Source organism: Homarus americanus, unplaced genomic scaffold (genome assembly GCF_018991925.1).
Source record: "Homarus americanus isolate GMGI-L3 unplaced genomic scaffold, GMGI_Hamer_2.0 scaffold6317, whole genome shotgun sequence".
NCBI classification, from domain to species: Eukaryota; Metazoa; Arthropoda; class Malacostraca; order Decapoda; family Nephropidae; genus Homarus; species Homarus americanus.
The window spans coordinates 19,416,202-19,437,786 of record NW_024730668.1 but is presented as its reverse complement, the minus strand read 5'-3'; the positions used below and the strand labels follow the sequence as shown (position 1 = coordinate 19,437,786).

The 21,585-nt window shown below is 36.3% G+C and overlaps 1 protein-coding gene across 3 annotated transcripts in view; it reads right to left on the bottom strand.

The window, feature by feature from the left end:
• Nucleotides 1–1,942: 1,942 nt before the first annotated feature.
• The window catches only part of LOC121867275 (glucosamine-6-phosphate isomerase-like), a 29,146-nt gene continuing 9,503 nt past the window's right edge, over nt 1,943–21,585 (bottom strand). The window contains exons 2-8 of one of the 3 annotated variants that reach the window (XM_042367153.1): nt 19,857–19,980; nt 16,688–16,789; nt 14,924–15,106; nt 14,189–14,373; nt 13,602–13,775; nt 13,391–13,473; nt 1,943–3,413 (exon numbers count right to left, since the gene is read on the bottom strand). In XM_042367153.1, coding sequence (XP_042223087.1) covers nt 13,393–13,473; nt 13,602–13,775; nt 14,189–14,373; nt 14,924–15,106; nt 16,688–16,789; nt 19,857–19,980 — 849 coding nt within the window. In that variant the 3' untranslated portion in view covers nt 1,943–3,413; nt 13,391–13,392. Of the gene's footprint in view, nt 3,414–10,811; nt 10,861–13,390; nt 13,474–13,601; nt 13,776–14,188; nt 14,374–14,923; nt 15,107–16,687; nt 16,790–19,856; nt 19,981–21,585 lie in introns of all 3 variants that reach the window. The other 2 variants (XM_042367155.1, XM_042367154.1) reach the window with 2 other exon arrangements.

Sequence of the window (21,585 nt, the reverse complement as noted above, 5' to 3'; positions counted from 1 at the left end):
ACACTTTAACAAAACATAGTGACAAAGACACTTCCAACAAAACATAGTGACAAAGACACTTCCAACAAAACATAGTGACAAAGACACTTCCAACAAAACATAGTGACAAAGACACTTCTAACAAAACATAGTGACAAAGACACTTCTAACAAAACATAGTGACAAAGACACTTCCAACAAAACATAGTGACAAAGACACTTCTAACAAAACATAGTGACAAAGACACTTCCAACAAAACATAGTGACAAAGACACTTCTAACAAAACATAGTGACAAAGACACTTCCAACAAAACATAGTGACAAAAACACTTCTAACAAAACATAGTGACAAAGACACTTCCAACAAAACATAGTGACAAAGACACTTCCAACAAAACATAGTGACAAAGAACACTTTAACAAAACATAGTGACAAAGACACTTCCAACAAAACATAGTGACAAAGACACTTCTAACAAAACATAGTGACAAAGACACTTCTAACAAAACATAGTGACAAAGACACTTCCAACAAAACATAGTGACAAAGACACTTCCAACAAAACATAGTGACAAAGACACTTCCAACAAAACATAGTGACAAAGACACTTCCAACAAAACATAGTGACAAAGACACTTCCAACAAAACATAGTGACAGACACTTCAACAAAACATAGTGACAAAGACACTTCCAACAAAACATAGTGACAAAGACACTTCTAACAAAACATAGTGACAAAGACACTTCCAACAAAACATAGTGACAAAGACACTTCCAACAAAACATGACAAAGTGACAAAGACACTTCTAACAAAACATAGTGACAAAGACACTTCCAACAAAACATAGTGACAAAGACACTTCCAACAAAACATAGTGACAAAGACACTTCCAACAAAACATAGTGACAAAGACACTTCCAACAAAACATAGTGACAAAGACACTTCCAACAAAACATAGTGACAAAGACACTTCCAACAAAACATAGTGACAAAGACACTTCCAACAAAACATAGTGACAAAGACACTTCCAACAAAACATAGTGACAAAGACACTTCTAACAAAACATAGTGACAAAGACACTTCCAACAAAACATAGTGACAAAGACACTTCCAACAAAACATAGTGACAAAGACACTTCCAACAAAACATAGTGACAAAGACACTTCCAACAAAACATAGTGACAAAGACACTTCCAACAAAACATAGTGACAAAGACACTTCCAACAAAACATAGTGACAAAGACACTTCCAACAAAACATAGTGACAAAGACACTTCCAACAAAACATAGTGACAAAGACACTTCCAACAAAACATAGTGACAAAGACACTTCCAACAAAACATAGTGACAAAGACACTTCCAACAAAACATAGTGACAAAGACACTTCTAACAAAACATAGTGACAAAGACACTTCCAACAAAACATAGTGACAAAGACACTTCCAACAAAACATAGTGACAAAGACACTTCTAACAAAACAGTGACAAAGACACTTCCAACAAAACATAGTGACAAAGACACTTCCAACAAAACATAGTGACAAAGACACTTCCAACAAAACATAGTGACAAAGACACTTCCAACAAAACATAGTGACAAAGACACCTTCCTCTAACTACTTAATGACAACAAACAGGGAGAGGATGAGTGGGGATTCCCTGATCATGCAATGTGACTGGAATCCAGTCCGTGAGTATTATAGGAAATAGGGTACAGTATTGTTATCTCTGATGTACTTCAGAGAATGAAATGCAGACTCAGAGAATTATTAAAATTAGTTCATGTAAACAGGATACCTACAGCCTCACACTCTGAGAATTTTGACAGTACACAACAAATATTTCCACTAAAGATGCCAATGTTAGTATGGTCATCTATTTTTGCCAGATAAAGCTATTACTATATTGTATTGTATTTCAATAAGGCATGTTAATTAAACCAAAATAAAGTTGTTTAAAAAGCTTTATCTAGAATTATGGCTCAGTCACAAGTACTGTACTGTAGTATAGTAACCAAATATAAGAATAAAATTCTTTAAGGAACAATAGACCTTACACACTAAAACACATGGACATATTGCTTCAACTTCTTATACAACCACAATACAATCACTTGTTTACAACATTTCCATTAAGTACTTACTGTAAACACATCAGTCAATCCAACAAAATTGCATCTTCCAAAACTTGTTTTCTTAAGAGAAATTATTTTAACTAAATACTATAATTTAATTCTTAGTATTTAACTGAAGGTCTAAATTATATTAAAATTTAAGAATTTTCTGTCATGCGTATTATGTATAAAGTGATTAAAAATCTTATCTTAAATTTTTATACTGTATTGTAACTAATTTTCTTTTAAATCTACAATCATGTAATAAGTTCTATCCTTCTAACAGAAGCCTCTCACATGAACCAAGATTGCACTGTTCAAAATTCTACTTACTAAGCAAAGGGAACCATAACCTTCATAACTTAAACTTGTGCAAGTGAGTTAGTGGGGAACAACCACCTGATTTACTCTAAGGAACACAGACGCCCCAATGTGCCAGTAACTCTTGGAGATCAGCTTATCAAACATTTCTTTAGTTGTCCATAAAAAACATAATCCCTGATGTATTCTCTTCTCTTTTAACATGTCACATCTTTGGACACAGATATACAGTAAAACTTGATAATACAAAATACACTAGGCAAACTAAACCCTTTTAATTGTTATGTACACATCAAAAAAGAGTAAACTACAAAATGATCCTTGGAACTAGAGTATTTTTAAAACAGGGTTACTCACTGTTGCTTAAGCTGTGATATACCTCCAAAAGGTATCAAACTCATGAGAAATTCAATAGGTTGTGATCATTGCAAACTCTCAGAATAATCAACAATAAGTGATAAGCAAAGTAGTTTGATTCACTTCAGATTCACTTCTGGTATATATCATACAATAGGAGATACCAGTTCCTTGAATACCATAGCAATAAATCAAAACTTACGCTGGTAGGCAGATACACCATCAAACACGTGTAGATGACCGCCACTAACAATACAAAAATACTCTTTTAATGAACTTTTAAATAGTCCTACTTCAACTGCACACACAAGGCATAGTTTTATAAATCACCAAATGGAATCAGACAATACACACTTCAATGATATGTCACTTTACCTAAAGGCATTTCATCAAACCACGAACCCACTTAATTCTAATCAAAGGCTAATTCTAATTTACATATGCTCATTGCAAAGATCTATTCATCAGACAAAATATAAAACTGCATTCATGGTATAAGATGTTTAGATTTCTTAATTACTGGTCATGGATAACGATGAAGCTGTAAACCCTGTGTCGTCATCACCAAATTATGTAAACGTTACCATCATTGGATCATCAATGAGCTTGCAATGCACAGTCCACAAGTCCTGAAATATATGCAAATTGTCATAAAACTCTTCACCACTTCCATATAAGAAAAAATGCCTAATATCCTCTAGTGCAGGTCATAAACTGAATCTTTAAGTATGAAATCTGTGAAAGATGTAACACTGCCAGCACCTAACAGACAGAGGTGGCCATAAGGTGAGCAATAATGGACAGCAGAGGGCAATCAATTGCTATGAGCAATGAATAAATTGCAGCATTCTCACCCATTTAAATCACTAGGAATCATCATAAATCAGAAAGTTAACTCTGAAACCAGTGAGGATGGTTATATTAGCATCTTATAGCTTGTCTGCTCAAATGCCAGTAAGGCCACATTAGGAGATCAATGTCCATGTATCAGTTCCCTGACACTTTAGCACTTCATGCATAAGAAAGAAAAAAAGTATTAACTCAATCTATTAATCATTTCTTCTGACATAACTTAAAAGAAAATCACTACCAACTTAAACTACCTCAATATCACCAAATACCAAACACGTTCAAACAACTGTCTAGCAAAAGCCACAACTGTGAAGTAACAACGAATAGACAAAAAACATGAAAATCACCTATTCTATCAGGTATGTCCACAGAACTATTTGTGGAAGCTCTTGACAGTCCAAGTAAAGTACTGATGTCTGGAGTATAATCCACCTTTTTCGTTACAGAGGATTTGGGTGAAGGACTACCCCAAGACAATCATTTTGCTCATGTGGCTTTGTAATGCATATGACTAAGGGTAGACTGTAATGCATTCATTGCCTACAACAGTACTTTTTCCTTTAGAATGACTACAATCCCCTGCCTGTGAGGTGCTTCAAAGTGTTTTATCTCAGATCTTTTGCAAGGCTCCACAGGATATAAATATTAAGTGTGATTCTATATTATCTATTTTCAGAGATCTCTGTTCTAACTAAATTTTAAAAGCAAAAAAAAAACCTTGAGTAGAAACTATAAAATCCAGAGTGACAGTTAATGAGTGTTTGAAAGAGTATAAAATAAAGACCATGGAAGAGCTATATACTTAAAACAGGTGTGGTAATATTCCTGAATCATGACCTAACTCTCCACCAGGGATGGAGTACGTATTCATATACATTACAATCGGAAATCTAAATACAGTATGTATTTAGTACATTCCTATTTGAATCTTCGGGCAAAGTATTAATAATCGCAGAATAATCTGACGAAAAATATTTGTTTTGACAGAAATAACCATATACTTGGCTGCTGAATTTACTTTTGGATGAATGGAGAGAGAGTTTTTTGGATGTACAATCGGCTTATTAAATCCATGACAAGTCACCCGAGAAGCTATATTGTAATATCATACAATAAAATTAAATATTTGAACACTTAGTAAATAACCTAAAACTCTCAACGATCATCACTGTGGGGAATTGGTTGTTGGTGACATGTTCGTATCGTGTGTGAGACGTAAGCCCGTGTGATGCCAAATTGAAGATCAAATTTGTTTGAATAATAATTTCTGATTCCTATTTGACATTGGCCTTAAATTTATATATATATCAGTCATTATTATAGGCAATTGTTAAGAAAATTATTTTGTGTGCCAAACATGTACAGGTACTATACAGTATTATGTACACTAAAAATTTTTATTTGCCAAATAGTAGTAATACAGAGTGTTACTGCACTACAGTAAGAGGAAAATATAAATAAATATATCTACTACAATGTGGGTTTGATATACATAAACTGAATACCAATCATAAAATCATCTACCAACATATCATACTTATAGCAATAGAGTTAGTTTTTAACCAATAATATTCATAAATGCATTCATAAAATACAGGTACAGGTTGACAATCCCTTTATCTGAAATCCTTGGGGCCAGATGTGTTTCAGATTTCGAAATTTGTCAGATTTCAGAATGGTTATTTTTTTTTTACAGGGATTAGCCCACTCGGGCACATGTCACTGACCCACATTGGGGCCTGGGGGGCGAAAGTGTACTACTAATACTGCAATAATAATAATAATAATAATAATTCATAGATATTGGTCGTGTTTCTCACTTTTGATCTTTTTTCATTCTTGTATTTCTTTATTATTATTTTATTAATATTATTAATGCTATTATTATTATTATCATTATTTTATTTTTGTTTTTTTTATTATAAATTTTATTTACTATAAATTATTATTATTACGTTTTGCCCCCAGGCCCCAATGTGGGTCGGTGATCTGTGCACCGGTGGGCTGATCCCTGTAAAAAAAATACAAAAATAAATACAAAAAATAAAAAAAGTTTTGCTCCACAGAAAAACCTTCGGTTTTCAGAGGTCTTAGGTTTTTGGAATTTCGGATAAGGGATTGTCAACCTGGTACAGTATTTGCATTCTGAGTGATACGGTTTCTTTGTATTCCTATTTGTATTCTTAGGCATTAGAAGTATTTTCATTCTAATACTGAGCTCTTGTATTCACTCCATCCCTGCTCTCCACTTGTCATGGTTTTCACCTTTAACAAAATGATGGGAACAAGACACAAAATATATACTTAAACCAAGCCACACATAAAAATCTTGAAAATAAATTATCAAGCAACACAGAGGACAAGTCATATACCCTGTATATAAAATCTGTTAATCTACATCTACGTACAGCTATTATTATTACACCAGGTTTAGGAGGAAAATACAATATTACTATATACAAAATATATCATTTAGTCTGCACAAAATGGCTTCTCAAAATGATACTTACCAGCACTAAATCAGGCCTAAAATATAAAGTTTTATGACAATGAGTTATAAGAGCATTACTGTACAACATGAATAAGAAATTAATCAAACCCAATTTTACAAACAGATGTTTTTATGAAGGCAACATCAAGGAAATACTGACACCCTTAATGCACCTTTTAGGCATGGGAGGCACTTATACTGTAAGTAAGAACTAAAGCTTGCAATATTTTGTATTGTAAATGATACACTGGCTTATATATCACACTAGATAATACCAGACTACATAACATAGTATAAGCACAAGCAAAGACAGAAAACTACATAAAAATGCTTTTACTTTTTATCTTACCTTCTAATTCCCTATTGCAGGAGGCTAACTAACTCTATTCTGATTGGCTTAATACTTCACATCATCACAGGTTTTTTAACATGATAGCTTAACCACAAGCAAAATGATTCATCTTTCCAAGAGAATATTACTGTACGTACCTATACTATATAGTTACATCTGTACAGTATTTTGAAGGGGGTCCGTGAAGGTCAGATAAAAATTTAACATTTATGTTCACTATATTTTTATATTAAGTTGTTCAATTTTTGTCAATATATACCAGATGTTATGTATGTATTTTTGGTTACTGAAGAAAACCAGTAAATCTGTAGGGTGGCATGGGATGCTACTGTACACGGTCAGGTAACATACAATTGTCATCGTCGTCAGGTTTTGACTTCTAGAATGTTTACTTTATTCATACTTTGTGTATGTCACACACTGTATGAGGTAATGAATTTTCAATAAAATAAAGTATTTCATTGCATGGAAAGTTGTGTTTATGTGCTTATGTGCATTTTTCTAGGGAGGGGGTCCATAGCTTTCACCAGATTCTCAAAGGGGTCCGTGAATCAAAAAAGGTTAAGAACCACTGTTGTAGACTATTCTTGGGACTTGATGTGAGGGAGGTAGAGTACGCACAAGGAGGTTGTGCAATATTCTACTGGTTTTGGATAGTGGCAATGGCATATCAATATACTTGGAGGGCAACATTATATTGTATGGCAATTCAAAAATCAATAAACAAATCTCAAGAAATTGATGAAACTGAATGATATCTTCTGAAAGGAGTCAATGCAAGTACAGAATTCAATGTGCCATGCAGTCTTACTGATTCAAGCCTACATATCTGTGTACAGTTTTACTGAGGTTTCTTCAATGACTGACAAATTATGGAATACACCAAACAAAGGAACTGACATAATCTAAGCAGGGCCTACTGTATGTGCTCCCTGGTCTCTAGGATACAAGAAGTATAAAATTGTATTGTCATGCAACAAATTAATAAAAAATGGAACAGGAATTGAAGAATAATTTTCTGTGTTTATCAGCAAAAATTAATAAAGCAAAAATATGATTGGATGTTTAGACAAATGGAAATTGAATAATTTAAAAAATTTATGTATATCACACTAAGTAAGGAGAGGAATACTGTATTAATACAAGTAAAAACTATTGCTAAAATGGCATGTTGAAAAACCAAAAGTGTTTAAGCTGTGAAAAGGTACTAGCAATAAAAAGAGAGCATCTTGGGACATGACATACACTCAACTGTGGGGAGTGCTTGTGAAGCATTGCACGTGTGAAGATACAAGTACAGTACTATTAATCAGATGTGAAATAATGTACAACATAAAAGGCAACAAGTCAATCTGAGATGTCAAATCCACTCCATCTGCGGCATACAAAACCAATGGTCACAACTATCCCATAAATTGTGGTACTTTTCAAAACTATCTTTACAAATACAGTATATATATCTTCCATATAAACCAATTTAGAAAAAATAAATAAATCCCATAGAAAATTATTAGGTAACTTTATTTTTTTACAGTTCTGACTACACAGACAACTTATCATTACCACCTGACACCCTCCCCCCCCCTCCACCTGCCTAATAAGAAAAAATATCCACAAAATGAAAGGTATTGGCATTAATGAGGAAAGTCTATTAATTTGTGGTGGGAACAATCCTCATGTCTGGAGGCAGCAAAGTGTAATGACTTCATATTTCATGGTATACCCACCAAAAAAGTTCGTTGACCTCCCCCTGAACCACGAACATATGAGATATTCAGACTCGTGAACCAGAAGCAGTAGACCAATGCATTATTCTGTCCATAAAGGCTTCGAGTTCACGAGCCTGACTCTCCCGTAGGTTCATGTTTCAGGGGAGAGGCGACAGGACTTTTTTTGGAGGGTGTACATAAAAAAAGGGGGATCAATAACCATGGATAACGAGAAAACCAGAGAATGATTTAGCGCTGTATTGACAAATGAACATGAGTGACAGAGTAAAGAAATGTATACTGCAGTAGGACTGACAAGAAACAAAGTATCGGGGAGAATAAAGATTGCTGGAGAAAAGTTGAGACATGTTACATTTATGATTATATTCCACTGTTGTATTCTTTGACCCTGTATTAAATGTTGGATTAATAAGCTTTAAAAAAAATGTCCACTACTGTATAGTGGTCCCTCGCTTAACGAACACAATTCGTTCCACAGAGTCGTTCGTTAACCGAAAATTTCGTTAACCGAATCCATTGTTTCAATGGGATATTGGGTAATTGGTTCAAGCTCACAGAAAAGTACATACAAAGTAAAAAAAAAAAATGCACTTAAGTACAATTACTTTGAGGTGTGTATGTAGAAGGTTCCTGGATGATGATGATGGGAATTAGAAGTAGGGTGGAGAAGGGAGAAGAGAAGGAAGTGGGGATGGAGGAGAAATCACCTTTCAGGGGACCCATGCTTGATGCAGTAGTTTCACCAATAAAATTTTAAGTTCACTAGGTGTAATTCAAGATTATTATATTTAAATCAACACTGCACTGCACTATATATTATCAATATGTTAACTAAATTTCAGAATGACCAATAATTTTAATGTAAAAATGCAAAAATATTCAAGACACCAACAAAATTGATGTTCACAAAGCCAAACTGACACCTGGTGGCTGAGTCAAGCGGCTGATGGGCGCACAAAAAACTAGTTCCCTGTACTGCACATATTATCAATATGTTAACTAAATTTTAAAATGACTAATAATTGTAATGTAAAAAATGCAAAAAATATTAAAGCACAACGTTCTTGATATTTAATCCACTGGAAACGAATGTAAATATAGAACAGATTACAGTGGTGCCTTGGTTAACGAGTTACCTTCCATAAGATTCTTAACTTCGGTTAACGAGCAATCCCTCGATTAACGAGTTTCTTACGAGCCGACCTGAACATGTTTTCGCTTGCATTTGGCGGTCCACCAGCTGTAGTATTAGTCCGCCAGTACAGTAATCGGTTCTAGGGCTTAAATTCCTTACCATTTTAGTAAATATCAAGAAGTTTATACTATTCAATTATTTCAAAAGTTTAATATTAAATTTTTTAGTCATTTTAACAATTATTGAACATAATTGAAGGTAAGGTCACTAGTTTCATGCACGCCATCCAGCCTACCAACACACCATACAGGCGTCAGTCTTTGTGTCTTTTCAGTGGAGGTAACATCTTGCTTGAGACTCTCTTCAACTAAACGCTTTTTTTCTGTGTTTCCAAGCAAATTATTGGTCATTTTGAAATTTATTTTACATATTGACAATATATAATGCAGTGCAGTGTTGATTTAAAGAAAATATCTTGAATTACACCAAGAGAACTCAAATTTTATGGGTGAAATGGCGCCATGGGGTGACTTCTCTTCCATCCCAATGCCTTCTCTTCTCCCTTCTCCTCCACCCCCATTCTAATTCCCATCATCATCATCATCATCATCATCATCCAGGAGCCTTCTACATACACACCTCAAAGTAAGTGTACTTTTCTATCTTTTTTGTTGAATCTAGGTAATTTTCGGTGAGCTGGAACCAATTACCCAAAAACCCATTGAAACAATGGTTTCGGTTAACGAGTTTTTCGGGTAACGAGCAACCTTCTAAAACGGATTGTGCTCGTTAACAGTGGGACCACTGTACTGAATTGGAAGACTAGCCCATCAGCTGATGCTCACAACAAAACGTGTTTTTCGTAAGGATTTCGTTAATCAAAGTTTTGTTCGTTAACCGAATTGAAGATCCTTATGGGAGGTAATTCGTTAACCGAAATTTCGTTAATCGGACCGTTCGTTAACTGAGGGACCACTGTATCTACAAATTATGAACTTGTAAGAAAACTTAGGGATTGTTAAATTATTCCTTAAAACCAAATTATAAAATATTTCTTTATATTCAAATACACTGTACTGTGATAATATATTAAAGTTTCTTGCCTAATATATTTCAGTGATTTAAATACAGCATTTTAATCCCCTCAGTGAGTAGTAATTGACCATATTTAAACAAAAATAAAACATTGTCAGTCTTGGGGATCAACACATAATTTGGTTTAGATTTAGGTTTCAGTTTAAAAGAACACCACAACACTGGGTCAAATCCTGGAGCCCAGTTGGGTTAGTAAGGTATTAAACCAAGTCTGTGCAAAGCTGATCAATTATGGTGTCATCCAATACAGATGATGAGATGGCATAACCAATGTTAGCATACGTTTACTTTTAGTGCGGTGATCTATTACACAAATGTCTCACATCTACTGATGAACTACTCTGAGCAAGCAGACACCCATGCAACCATCACCTTATCAAGGCTCCGTCTCCATCAGGCAAGAATGAATATCATGAAGATTCTGTAAAAGTCATAGTGGTTATTTACTAGAGTTCATCTCAGCACAGAGAAGTGATAAATCCTCATTCACAAGATCTGTTGTATTAGTGTGAATAGTAATTGCTTGAGAGATAATGTACAGGCTTTGTCATATTAGTAGAATGAAAAATTGCTTCAGACTTAAACTTTGAAAGAGAAAGAGTTCTCTGTGTTATTTGACAGACAAAAGTACAATGCAACAGAACCACCATTCTCCACAACACATGCCTGAAAGAAGTCTAAAAATACTTAGGAACCTAACCTAACGTTACCCAAACTTCGTTATCCCGTCAAAACACAAGTAAACCCATAATCAGACCTGTCAGAGCACCATATACATTGTTAGAGCACCATATGCATTATACACCAATAAGAATAAAAGAAGAGTTAATCTATGTCCTAAAGATTAAGCGATAGAATGACATTTTCCCACAATACTTCAAAAAGAAAATACACAGTACTCCAGTTTAATAGAAAATGAATGATATGCAATTCTTAACCTGATGTCAGGTGGGTTCTATCTTATATAATATAAAAAGAGAAAATAAAATTGTCCGAAAATATATCCGGACAGAACAAAATTGGTCTATTTTGCCTCTAATATTTTGTCTAATTTCTATTATTTACCTTGAAGCTGATCATGAAAAGTATGAGTTGCTGTGATTCATAAAAAAGGTAGAAACATTTATACTGCTCATGAAATGTATTATTCATGAACAGTACTGTATACAGTGGCCGCAATTGAAATCTTTACATTTTTGGCGCAAATGAAAAGTTTACACGGCGTGCAGTGTAATGATTTTAATTGTTCCCGGGCATACACAAATGGGAGGAGCTTGTGATCTCGTCACCGCCTCCCACACACCCCCAGCCACCAAGGTCACTCGCTTGAGTGAGCCACGCTCTCTGAAAGAGAGAGGTGCAAATATACATATCACCACCACCCGGCATTCTTCACTTTCGTGCCCACTTTGAGAGCCTATATCTCCACTCAGACTGAACAGAATGGGTCGCAACAACCTCACAATAAATGAAAAAGCTCGGGCTTTAACCCAATTGGAGCTGGGAATGTCTAAGCCTCTTCTTCATAGCCTCGGTGAGAAGAGGCTTCTTAGCGGTGTGCCGGGTCGGTAAACCGAGGTCTTTCTGGAGACGATGTTGCACGGTCCTGATTGCCACATGTTTGAGGTCGTCTGGGTGCTTTTTCTTCAGTGTAGAACCTGTTACAGCAGGATCAGATATCACTTCACTCTTCAGGATGTTGTCTGTCCTTGGTGAAGTCTTCCTAACTGCCCCAGATCCCACTTTCCTCTTCGGTATAGCGCTGGGTGGCAAGTCGCCGCTGCGTTTCTGAGGTGGTATATGGCTTGCCTTGAAACTTTTAAGTCTGCGGCTACACGTATCACAGACATCCCCAGTTCCAATTGGGTTAAAGCCCGAGCTTTTTCATTTATTGTGAGCTTGTTGCGACCCATTCTGTTCAGTCTGAGTGGAGATATAGGCTCTCAAAGTGGGCGCAAAAGTAAAGAATGCCGGGTGGTGGTGATATGTATATTTGCACCTCTCTCTTTCAGAGAGCGTGGCTCACTCAAGCGAGTGGTCTTGGTGGCTGGTGGCTGGGGGTGTGTGGGAGGCGGTGATGTGATCACAAGCTCCTCCCATTTGTGTATGCCCGGGAACACAATTAAAATCATTACACTGCACGCCGTGTAAACATTTCATTTGCGCCAAAAATGTAAAGATTTCAATTGCGGCCACTGTACACAATAGCTTTATATAAATATATATAAAAATCTGAAAATCAACAAATTCTGTATTCTTAATTCTTTAATTGTATCATTATTTGGAGATAATATAATTCCTTGAGAATTATCAAAATCATTTAAGAATGGATCTGAGTGAAAATGACTACTGTATTGTACTGTACTTAAGGGAATGAATTAAACTGATATTAGGTGAAAGTGATCACTGTTCAAGAGCGACAAGTGAAGGAAACCGTAGACAACCCATAGAACATTTTTCTTATTGTAAATGAAAGTTTCACAAATGTTGACAGGAAGTGAGTAAACAATGTTACTGGTACTGAATTTTGGAAGCAACATCAGCAACTAAAGCTTTATTTAAGTCACTCACAGAGTGGGCACACAAGGATGATAAGAACATTTGTCAAGGACTCTGGTAGCATCAATGGCAACAGCAGAAGGTTCAGCAAGGTTTTGCAGAAAGGACAACCAGATATGGGAGACAAGAGAAACTACCTGTTGTCTGGAACTCTTGCAAGCTATACTTTACCAGTGTTAGTTGATGAGGTTCATGTCTGGGAGAAATTCTAAAGTTCAGGAGAGTTCTATAAACTTTAAATAGGGAAGGGATAATGGCAATGAGGCAGAAGAGGGAAAGATCAGCAAGATATTCTGTCTTTAAATGAACAACTGTAATGCTGTATGCTTCCAAGGTGGAAAAAATGAAGGCGATACAGCAGAGTAAAAACTGGTTCAAGGACTTAGGCAAACCTTCACAAAACTACTGGTACTCCACCATCAGGACCAAACTCTGTCTCAGCAAACTCATCACAAGGAGGGGTTGGGATACAACTCTGGTTGACAGGAAAAATCAAGACAAAAAGGTTCATTAAGAGGCTCTGTAGAATCTACAAACCAGTATTGTTTGACATGACAAATTATATATATTACAAATGATATTGAAATTATTTTGTTTGCTCACCCTGAAGTACTTGACGGTCTTGACCTTGAGCTCTAGTGTGGCATCTTCGTCACACAGCATGATGGTGCGTTTGTGTTGCTGGAAGGCTGATACGGTCCACATGTGGTTCACGCCCTCCTCAATGGCCATGTGGAGAGCATAAGCTTTGTGTGACCCAGTGATCAACACCATTACCTGGAAGTAAAATCCCAACCAAGTAAATTCAACTTTAACCAAGGTTAATTGGTGTACAGTTACTTGTGAACATTTCCTTAACCAAAAAGATTTTCCATAAAGTAAAAATTGATCTGCTGTATACATTTGGGAGCTGCTCTTGATTATGTCTGCCAATTGCACAGTATTCTCTAAACCTCTCTGGCATTGCTTATAAAAAAAAAGTTCCACAGCCATGACCATCCATTGTGGACAGTTTCAATAAAGCACACTGTATACAAAAGGCAGCACATCCAGCACTGCACTCAACCACTTTCACTTCCCCAACTGTAAAGTTGGAAGTATTCACTCAGCCACTGTACCTACATCAGCCAATAACCTCCCAAAGTTTATTATCACTAAAGAGTTCTGGAGCAACACTTAGTAACACTCACCTCTCTGGCCTCCATGACAGTGCCAACACCCACTGTCAGAGCCTGCTTAGGTACTTGAGATATGTCATTATTAAAAAAGCGAGCGTTGGCAGTAATGGTTTCCTGGTTGAGTGTCTTAACACGGGTACGGGACACCAGACTAGAGCCGGGTTCATTGAAGGCAATGTGACCATCAGGGCCAATTCCTGAAAATAGACAAGTTTCAACACTTAACACAGCTGCATGAAATTAATGACTCTCCTTAGTATGTACTGTGAATTAGCTTAGGGACCCCAGAGACTTAAGATCATGGGGAGGGAGGGGGCTATATAATCATCCTTCCCTACAATTCAGATATCAGGAAAAAACAAACTTTTTATCAACAGCATCTCGCGCTAATGAATCCTGTTATAATGTCAGTACATACACTCTAGTTCTAAAATTCTTTTTATTTAGTACTTTGTGTAAGCCTTCCTTCTGGAACAGCCAACCAGCTCAAGCTGTGGTAAAGTATCAAGAGCAGTATTGAGCTTCAAAATAGCCCTTGATAAGACTATCAAGAACAATGGAGGGATCCTACACAGGACAGTATTACTGGTAACAAAAAATTCAAAACTATGCTTCTTTTTTTTTTTGCATTAATGAGGCTCATTCAGAATACTCGAAAACTATGCCATGTGTACTTGACCAGTTATAAATAAAGGAGCCAGTTTTGACAGTACCTGTATATTGTACATGCAAGAGGAGTTAGGTTACCTCCAATAAAAAGCTCAATGCCTCCAGCTTCAACAATCTTCTTCTCATAACTCAGACATTCCTGCTCCAAGTCTTCTGCATTGCCATTCAGGATGTGGACATTGACTGGGTTGATGTCAATGTGCTTGAAAAGGCTCTCCCACATAAATGTGTGGTAGCTCTGGACATGATCCCGAGGAATACCTAAAACACAAGAGTTCCTAAAGTACAAAAGAATCAGAGTTTCTAAAACAAATATGAACAACCAAGAACTGCACATTGACCTAAAAAAAAAGGAACAACAGGCATTTGGGTTTCTGGTGGAAAAGTGAACATTCAAAGTACTGTAACACAAATGGCTGAGAAATTCCAGGAATCTTTGAAGAGAAGTTAGCTAGATACTATATAGTTTTCACTTAATGCTTAGGTACAGAAGGTCCCTGAAATACATCGGGGTTAGAGACCAAAGTCGCAGGATGTTAAGTGAGGAATTTCCACCTTAAGAATACAGGGGGATAGTAAGAACCGAAAGAGTATTTACGTCACGAAGCATAGCAATTTCTCCTTAAGAAACAATGTAATGAGGTAGGAAGAGGGACCAGATTTTAAAATGATTTTCTAATTAACAGAAAAAGTATTTGTAATATTATTAAACAATGACTCAAACAGAAAATAATTTTTAGTTGAAATATATTTATAAAAAGCTTTAACCTATAAATTTGTTGATACTCTGTACTTATTACCTTGGGGAGTGGATAACTTCTTGTTTACTACAATATACAGTAAGTACACTGTCCAACTTAATATTATAAACTTTTTCTTCCCCTCACCACCTACACTACACCTGTCACTCATTAATAAATGATTACAAGATTAAATCTAGTAGCACTCGGTGAGATAGAACACAAAGCTGAGCAATAACTCTGAACTCTTGAATCATAACTACAGTACTTAGAGCACAGAGATCAATTGTAGACTGTAACAATCACACACTCCTTCAACTGACAATATATTAAAAAGAACACAGTATGGACAAAATACATAAATAAAAAAAAAAAATAAAAAAATAAAAAAAAGGGGTCAGCATTAATAAAATAAACTGACAAAATAAATAGTATTAGACAATATTTTGTGAGTGAAGATGTTCCTTAGTGTGAACTCAACGTACAGTAATGTGAAACATCCATATATAAGACTTCTCTCTCCATACAATCCATTAAATGTTGGGTATCACATCTGACGGACACTCGATATAATGGACTTTCATCTTTATTAATTCATTAGATGGAGGCATCACATCTGACGGACACTCGATATAATGGACTTTCATCTTTATTAATTCATTAGATGGAGGTATCACATCTGACGGACCCTCGATATAATGGACTTACATCTTTATTAATTCATTAGATGGAGGCATCACATTTGACGGACACTCGATATAATGGACTTTCATCTTTATTAATTCATTAGATGGAGGCATCACATCTGACGGACACTCGATATAATGGACTTTCATCTTTATTAATTCATTAGATGGAGGTATCACATCTGACGGACCCTCGATATAATGGACTTTCATCTTTATTAATTCATTAGATGGAGGCATCACATCTGACGGACACTCGATATAATGGACTTTCATCGCCATATACAGTAGTCCATTAAATAGAGGTTTTACTGTATATAAATGATTAGTTCACCAACGCGGAGGAAACCTTTCACAGCGAAGAATACAGTACCAATACCTGTAAATGCTGGTACAGGAGGCCTTAAAACACATACCAACATATTCGTCCATGTTAAAGGTCTTCACATATTTGAAGGAGATTTTGCCAGCCATGTGATACTGCACTAGCTTCTTATACGTGCCCTCGGGAGTGCTACCTGAAAATTCAAGTCCATTAAATTGCTAGAAATAATATAAAAAGAAAAACACGTTAACTGCAAACAAAAATAATAATAATTATGGTTTTGTTCTGAATCCCATTCTTTTTCACATTTGATCCTTTAACATACTTCACAGCTTGTAAGATACATCACAGCTAGTAAGATACATCATAGCTAGTAAGATACAGCATGGCTAGTAAGATACAGCAGGGCTAGTAAGATACAGCATGGCTTGTAAGATGCATCACAGCTAGTAAGATACATCACAGCTAGTAAGATACATCACGGCTAGTAAGATACATCATGGCGAGTAAGATACATCATGGCTAGTAAGATACATCATGGCTAGTAAGATACATCATGGCTAGTAAGATACATCATGGCTAGTAAGATGCATCATGGCTAGTAAGATGCATCATGCCTAGTAAGATACATCAAGGCTAGTAAGATACATCATGGCTAGTAAGATAAATCACAGCTAGTAAGATACATCAAGGCTAGTAAGATACATCACAGCTAGCAAGATACATCATGGCTAGTAAGATACATCATGGCTAGTAAGATACATCATGGCTAGTAAGATGCACCATGGCTAGTAAGATGCATCATGGCTAATAAGATGCATCATGGCTAGTAAGATTTAAATACTTCTATCATATCTCCCCGCACTCTTCGTCTTTCTAAGGAATGCAAGTTTAGTTTCTTTAACCTATCTTGATATGGAAGGTTTCTAAGTTTCGGAATCATTTTCATCATTCTTCGCTGCACCGACTCTAGTGAATTGATATCCATTCTATAATAGGGGCACCAGAACTGAACCGCATAATCGAGGTGCGCCCTGACTAGCGCAAGATATAGTTGCAATAAGACCTCTGCACTCTTATTACTTACACTTCTAGATATAAAACCCAATACTCTGTTTGCCTTATTTCAAACATTAACGCACTGTTTTCTAGGCCGTAGGTCTGGGCTTACAAGTACCCCTAAGTCTCTTTCACAAGTCGACTTCTCTAGGTTGATGTTGTTAAGGCTGTATACATTGACAGTATTTGTTCTTCTAATACTAAGTACGATGCACTTGCTGGTGTTGAATTTCATTTGCCATTTTTCTGACCACTCCTGCAGTTTATTTAAATCCTCCTGTAGTGCATTTGCATCCTGCTCTGAATTAATCTGCCGCCCTATTTTGGTGTCATCCGCAAACTTGCTATGTCACTGCTGATCCCAGTATCTAGATCGTTTATGTAGATTATGAGCAAGAGTGGGCCCAATACTGACCCCTGGGGAACCCCACTGGTTACACAGCCCCACTCAGATTTAACACCCTGTGTTCTATCGGTGAGCCACAGCTAATAAGATGCATTACGGTTAGTAAGATACATCGTGGCTAGTAAGATGCATCATGGCTAGTAAGATGCATCACGGCTAGTAAGATGCATCACGGCTAGTAAGATGCATCACGGCTAGTAAGATGCATCACGGCTAGTAAGATGCATCACGGCTAGTAAGATGCATCACGGCTAGTAAGATGCATCACGGCTAGTAAGATGCATCACGGCTAGTAAGATGCATCACGGCTAGTAAGATAAGATGCATCACGGCTAGTAAGATGCATCATGGCTAGTAAGATGCATCATGGCTAGTAAGATGCATCATGGCTAGTAAGATGCATCACGGCTAGTAAGATGCATTACGGCTAGTAAGATGCATCACGGCTAGTAAGATGCATCACGGCTAGTAAGATGCATCATGGCTAGTAAGATGCATCACGGCTAGTAAGATGCATCACGGCTAGTAAGATGCATCACGGCTAGTAAGATGCATCACGGCTAGTAAGATGCATCACGGCTAGTAAGATGCATCATGGCTAGTAAGATGCATCACGGCTAGTAAGATGCATCATGGCTAGTAAGATGCACCATGGCTAGTAAGATGCATCACGGCTAGTAAGATGCATCACGGCTAGTAAGATGCATCATGGCTAGTATGATGCATCACTGCTAGTAAGACATATCACGGCTAGTAAGATGCATCACGGCTAGTAAGACACACCATGGCTAGTAAGATACATCATGGTTAGTAAGACACATCATGGCTAGTAAGATACATCATGCCTAGTAAGATACATCATGCCTAGTAAGATACATCATGGCTAGTAAGATACATCATGGCTAGTAAGATACATCATGGCTAGTAAGATGCATCATGGCTAGTAAGATGCCTCAAAGCTAGCAAGACACATCACGGCTAGTAAGATGCATCATGGCTAGTAAGACACCCCATGGCTAGTAAGATGCATCACGGCTAGTAAGACACATCATGACTAGTAAGATGCATCATGGTTAGTAAGATACATCATGGCTAGTAAGATGCATCACGGCTAGTAAGACACATCATGACTAGTAAGACACATCATGACTAGTAAGACACATCACGACTAGTAAGATGCATCATGGCTAGTAAGGCTCAAGGCTAGTAAGATGCATCATGGCTAGTAAGACTCATCATGGCTAGTAAGATACATCATGGCTAGTAAGATACATCATGGCTAGTAAGACTCATCATGGCTAGTAAGATACATCATGGCTAGTAAGACTCATCACGACTAGTAAGATGCATCATGGCTAGTAAGACTCATCAAGGCTAGTAAGATGCATCATGGCTAGTAAGACTCATCATGGCTAGTAAGATACATCATGGCTAGTAAGATACATCATGGCTAGTAAGATACATCATGGCTCACCATTTCAGCCAAAATCTCAATCTCTGGGATTTAGTTGAAAATCTCAGTATAGGTACTTCTGAGCATGCTGATTATGAATATGTGGTCCAGGCTTTGATTGTGGGGTAATTAGTTATGATACTGCAAAGATTATAATAACATTTTTTCAATGATGTGTATCCAAGCATTATTATAATAAGAGAAGTGGATAAATACTACAATAAAAATTGCACACACACACACACAGACACGACCTAAAATAAAAAAAAATATAGCTACAGCTTATTTAGCTTCCAGCGTCCATTTGTGATGGTGTGGACTGCATAGTACTAGCTGACTCACCTGTAGGCAGGCCCAGGACGAAGTACTTATCTGGGCCAGGCTGGAAATCATTGATCCTCTTAATGACATACCTGGCTGCCCATTCTGCCACCCTCTCACTATCCTCCAGAATCACTAGACGCATCTGTAGAAGGACACAATAGTAAAAACATCATCACAGTCACTATATTTTTATGTCTGACATATACTAAACAATCATAACTACAACTACAGTTGTACCCCACTTAACGCGGTCAATAGAACCCAGAGGGTCCCGTGTTAAGTGAAATCCGATTTAAGTGAACAACAGAACATATGGGATTAATTCCAATAAAAACCGGCCCGACCCCCAAACTCCACTTTTTGAAGGCACATACCTATGATGTAGTAAAAATAACATCTTAATTTTATGATGGTACATGCACACAATTAATACTTAAGAGAAATAGAGAAATACAGTCGCCAAGTTAATGTCCATTCAAATAATGGACTCAACTCCCTCCCCCTCTTACACTACACTGCCGGCTCTTCCCTCTCAGAGAAATTTTTGGGGGAAAACCACTAAATTTTAATAAATAATACCTCAAACTAAAGTTAGGATAATACAATTGACATTGCTGGATTCCTTGTAGGACCAGGAATATTTTGAATATAAATGTCATATATTTTGCACAAAAAATAACATAGTTACCTAGAGAAAAATTTTCATCTAAAATTTGTATGTTTAATGAAAAATATATGATGTTTATATTCAAAATGATCACCAAATTATAAGAATTCCAGCAATGTAAATTATATTCTGACCGGGTAATTTGTATGAATTTTATGAGCTAAAACAAATATCTTCAGTTAATAAAAAAAAAATAATCTTCACGACACTATCTGTCAATCAAAGTACCCCACCTTGCCTCCCCCCCTCTTCCAACCGCGCGGTCAGTCCCAACCCTCCCCCCCACCCCCCACCAATCCTCCCTTCCAGAGTTTTTAACATTTAGTATTAAATAATACCTCAGATTAAAGTTAGGATAATATAATTGACATTGCTGGATTCCTTGTAAGACCAGGAATATTTTGAATATAAATGTCATATATTTTGCACAAAAGATAACATAGTTAATTTGAGAAAAATTTTTATCTAAAATTTGTATGTCTAATGCAAAATATATGATGTTTATATTCAAAATGATCATCAAATTATAAGAATTCCAGCAATGTAAATTATATTCAGACCGGGTAATTTGTATGAATTTTATGAGCTAAAACAAATATCTTCAGTTAATAAAAAAAAAAATAATTCTTCACGGGGTAACAGATGGTCGGTCGGTCCCTCCCTCCCCCCCACCCCCCACCAACCGTCCCAAGGAGATGTGTGGGATAACCACTAAATTTTAATAAATAATACCTCAAACTAAAGTTAGGATAATATAATTGACATTGCTGGATTCCTTGTAAGACCAGGAATATTTTGAATATAAATGTCATATATTTTGCACAAAAGATAACATAGTTACTGAGAAAAATTTATATCTAAAATTTGTATGTCTTATGCAAAATATATGATGTTTATATTCAAAATGATCACCAAATTATAAGAATTCCAGCAATGTAAATTATATTCTGGCCGGGTAATTTGTATGAATTTTATGAGCTAAAACAGGCAGTCAGGCAGGGTGGCGGGTGGGGCAAATCTAAAAATAGCGTCTCGAGCCGGACACTCACCGCGTATATGTGGAAAAAATCCGGTTAAGTG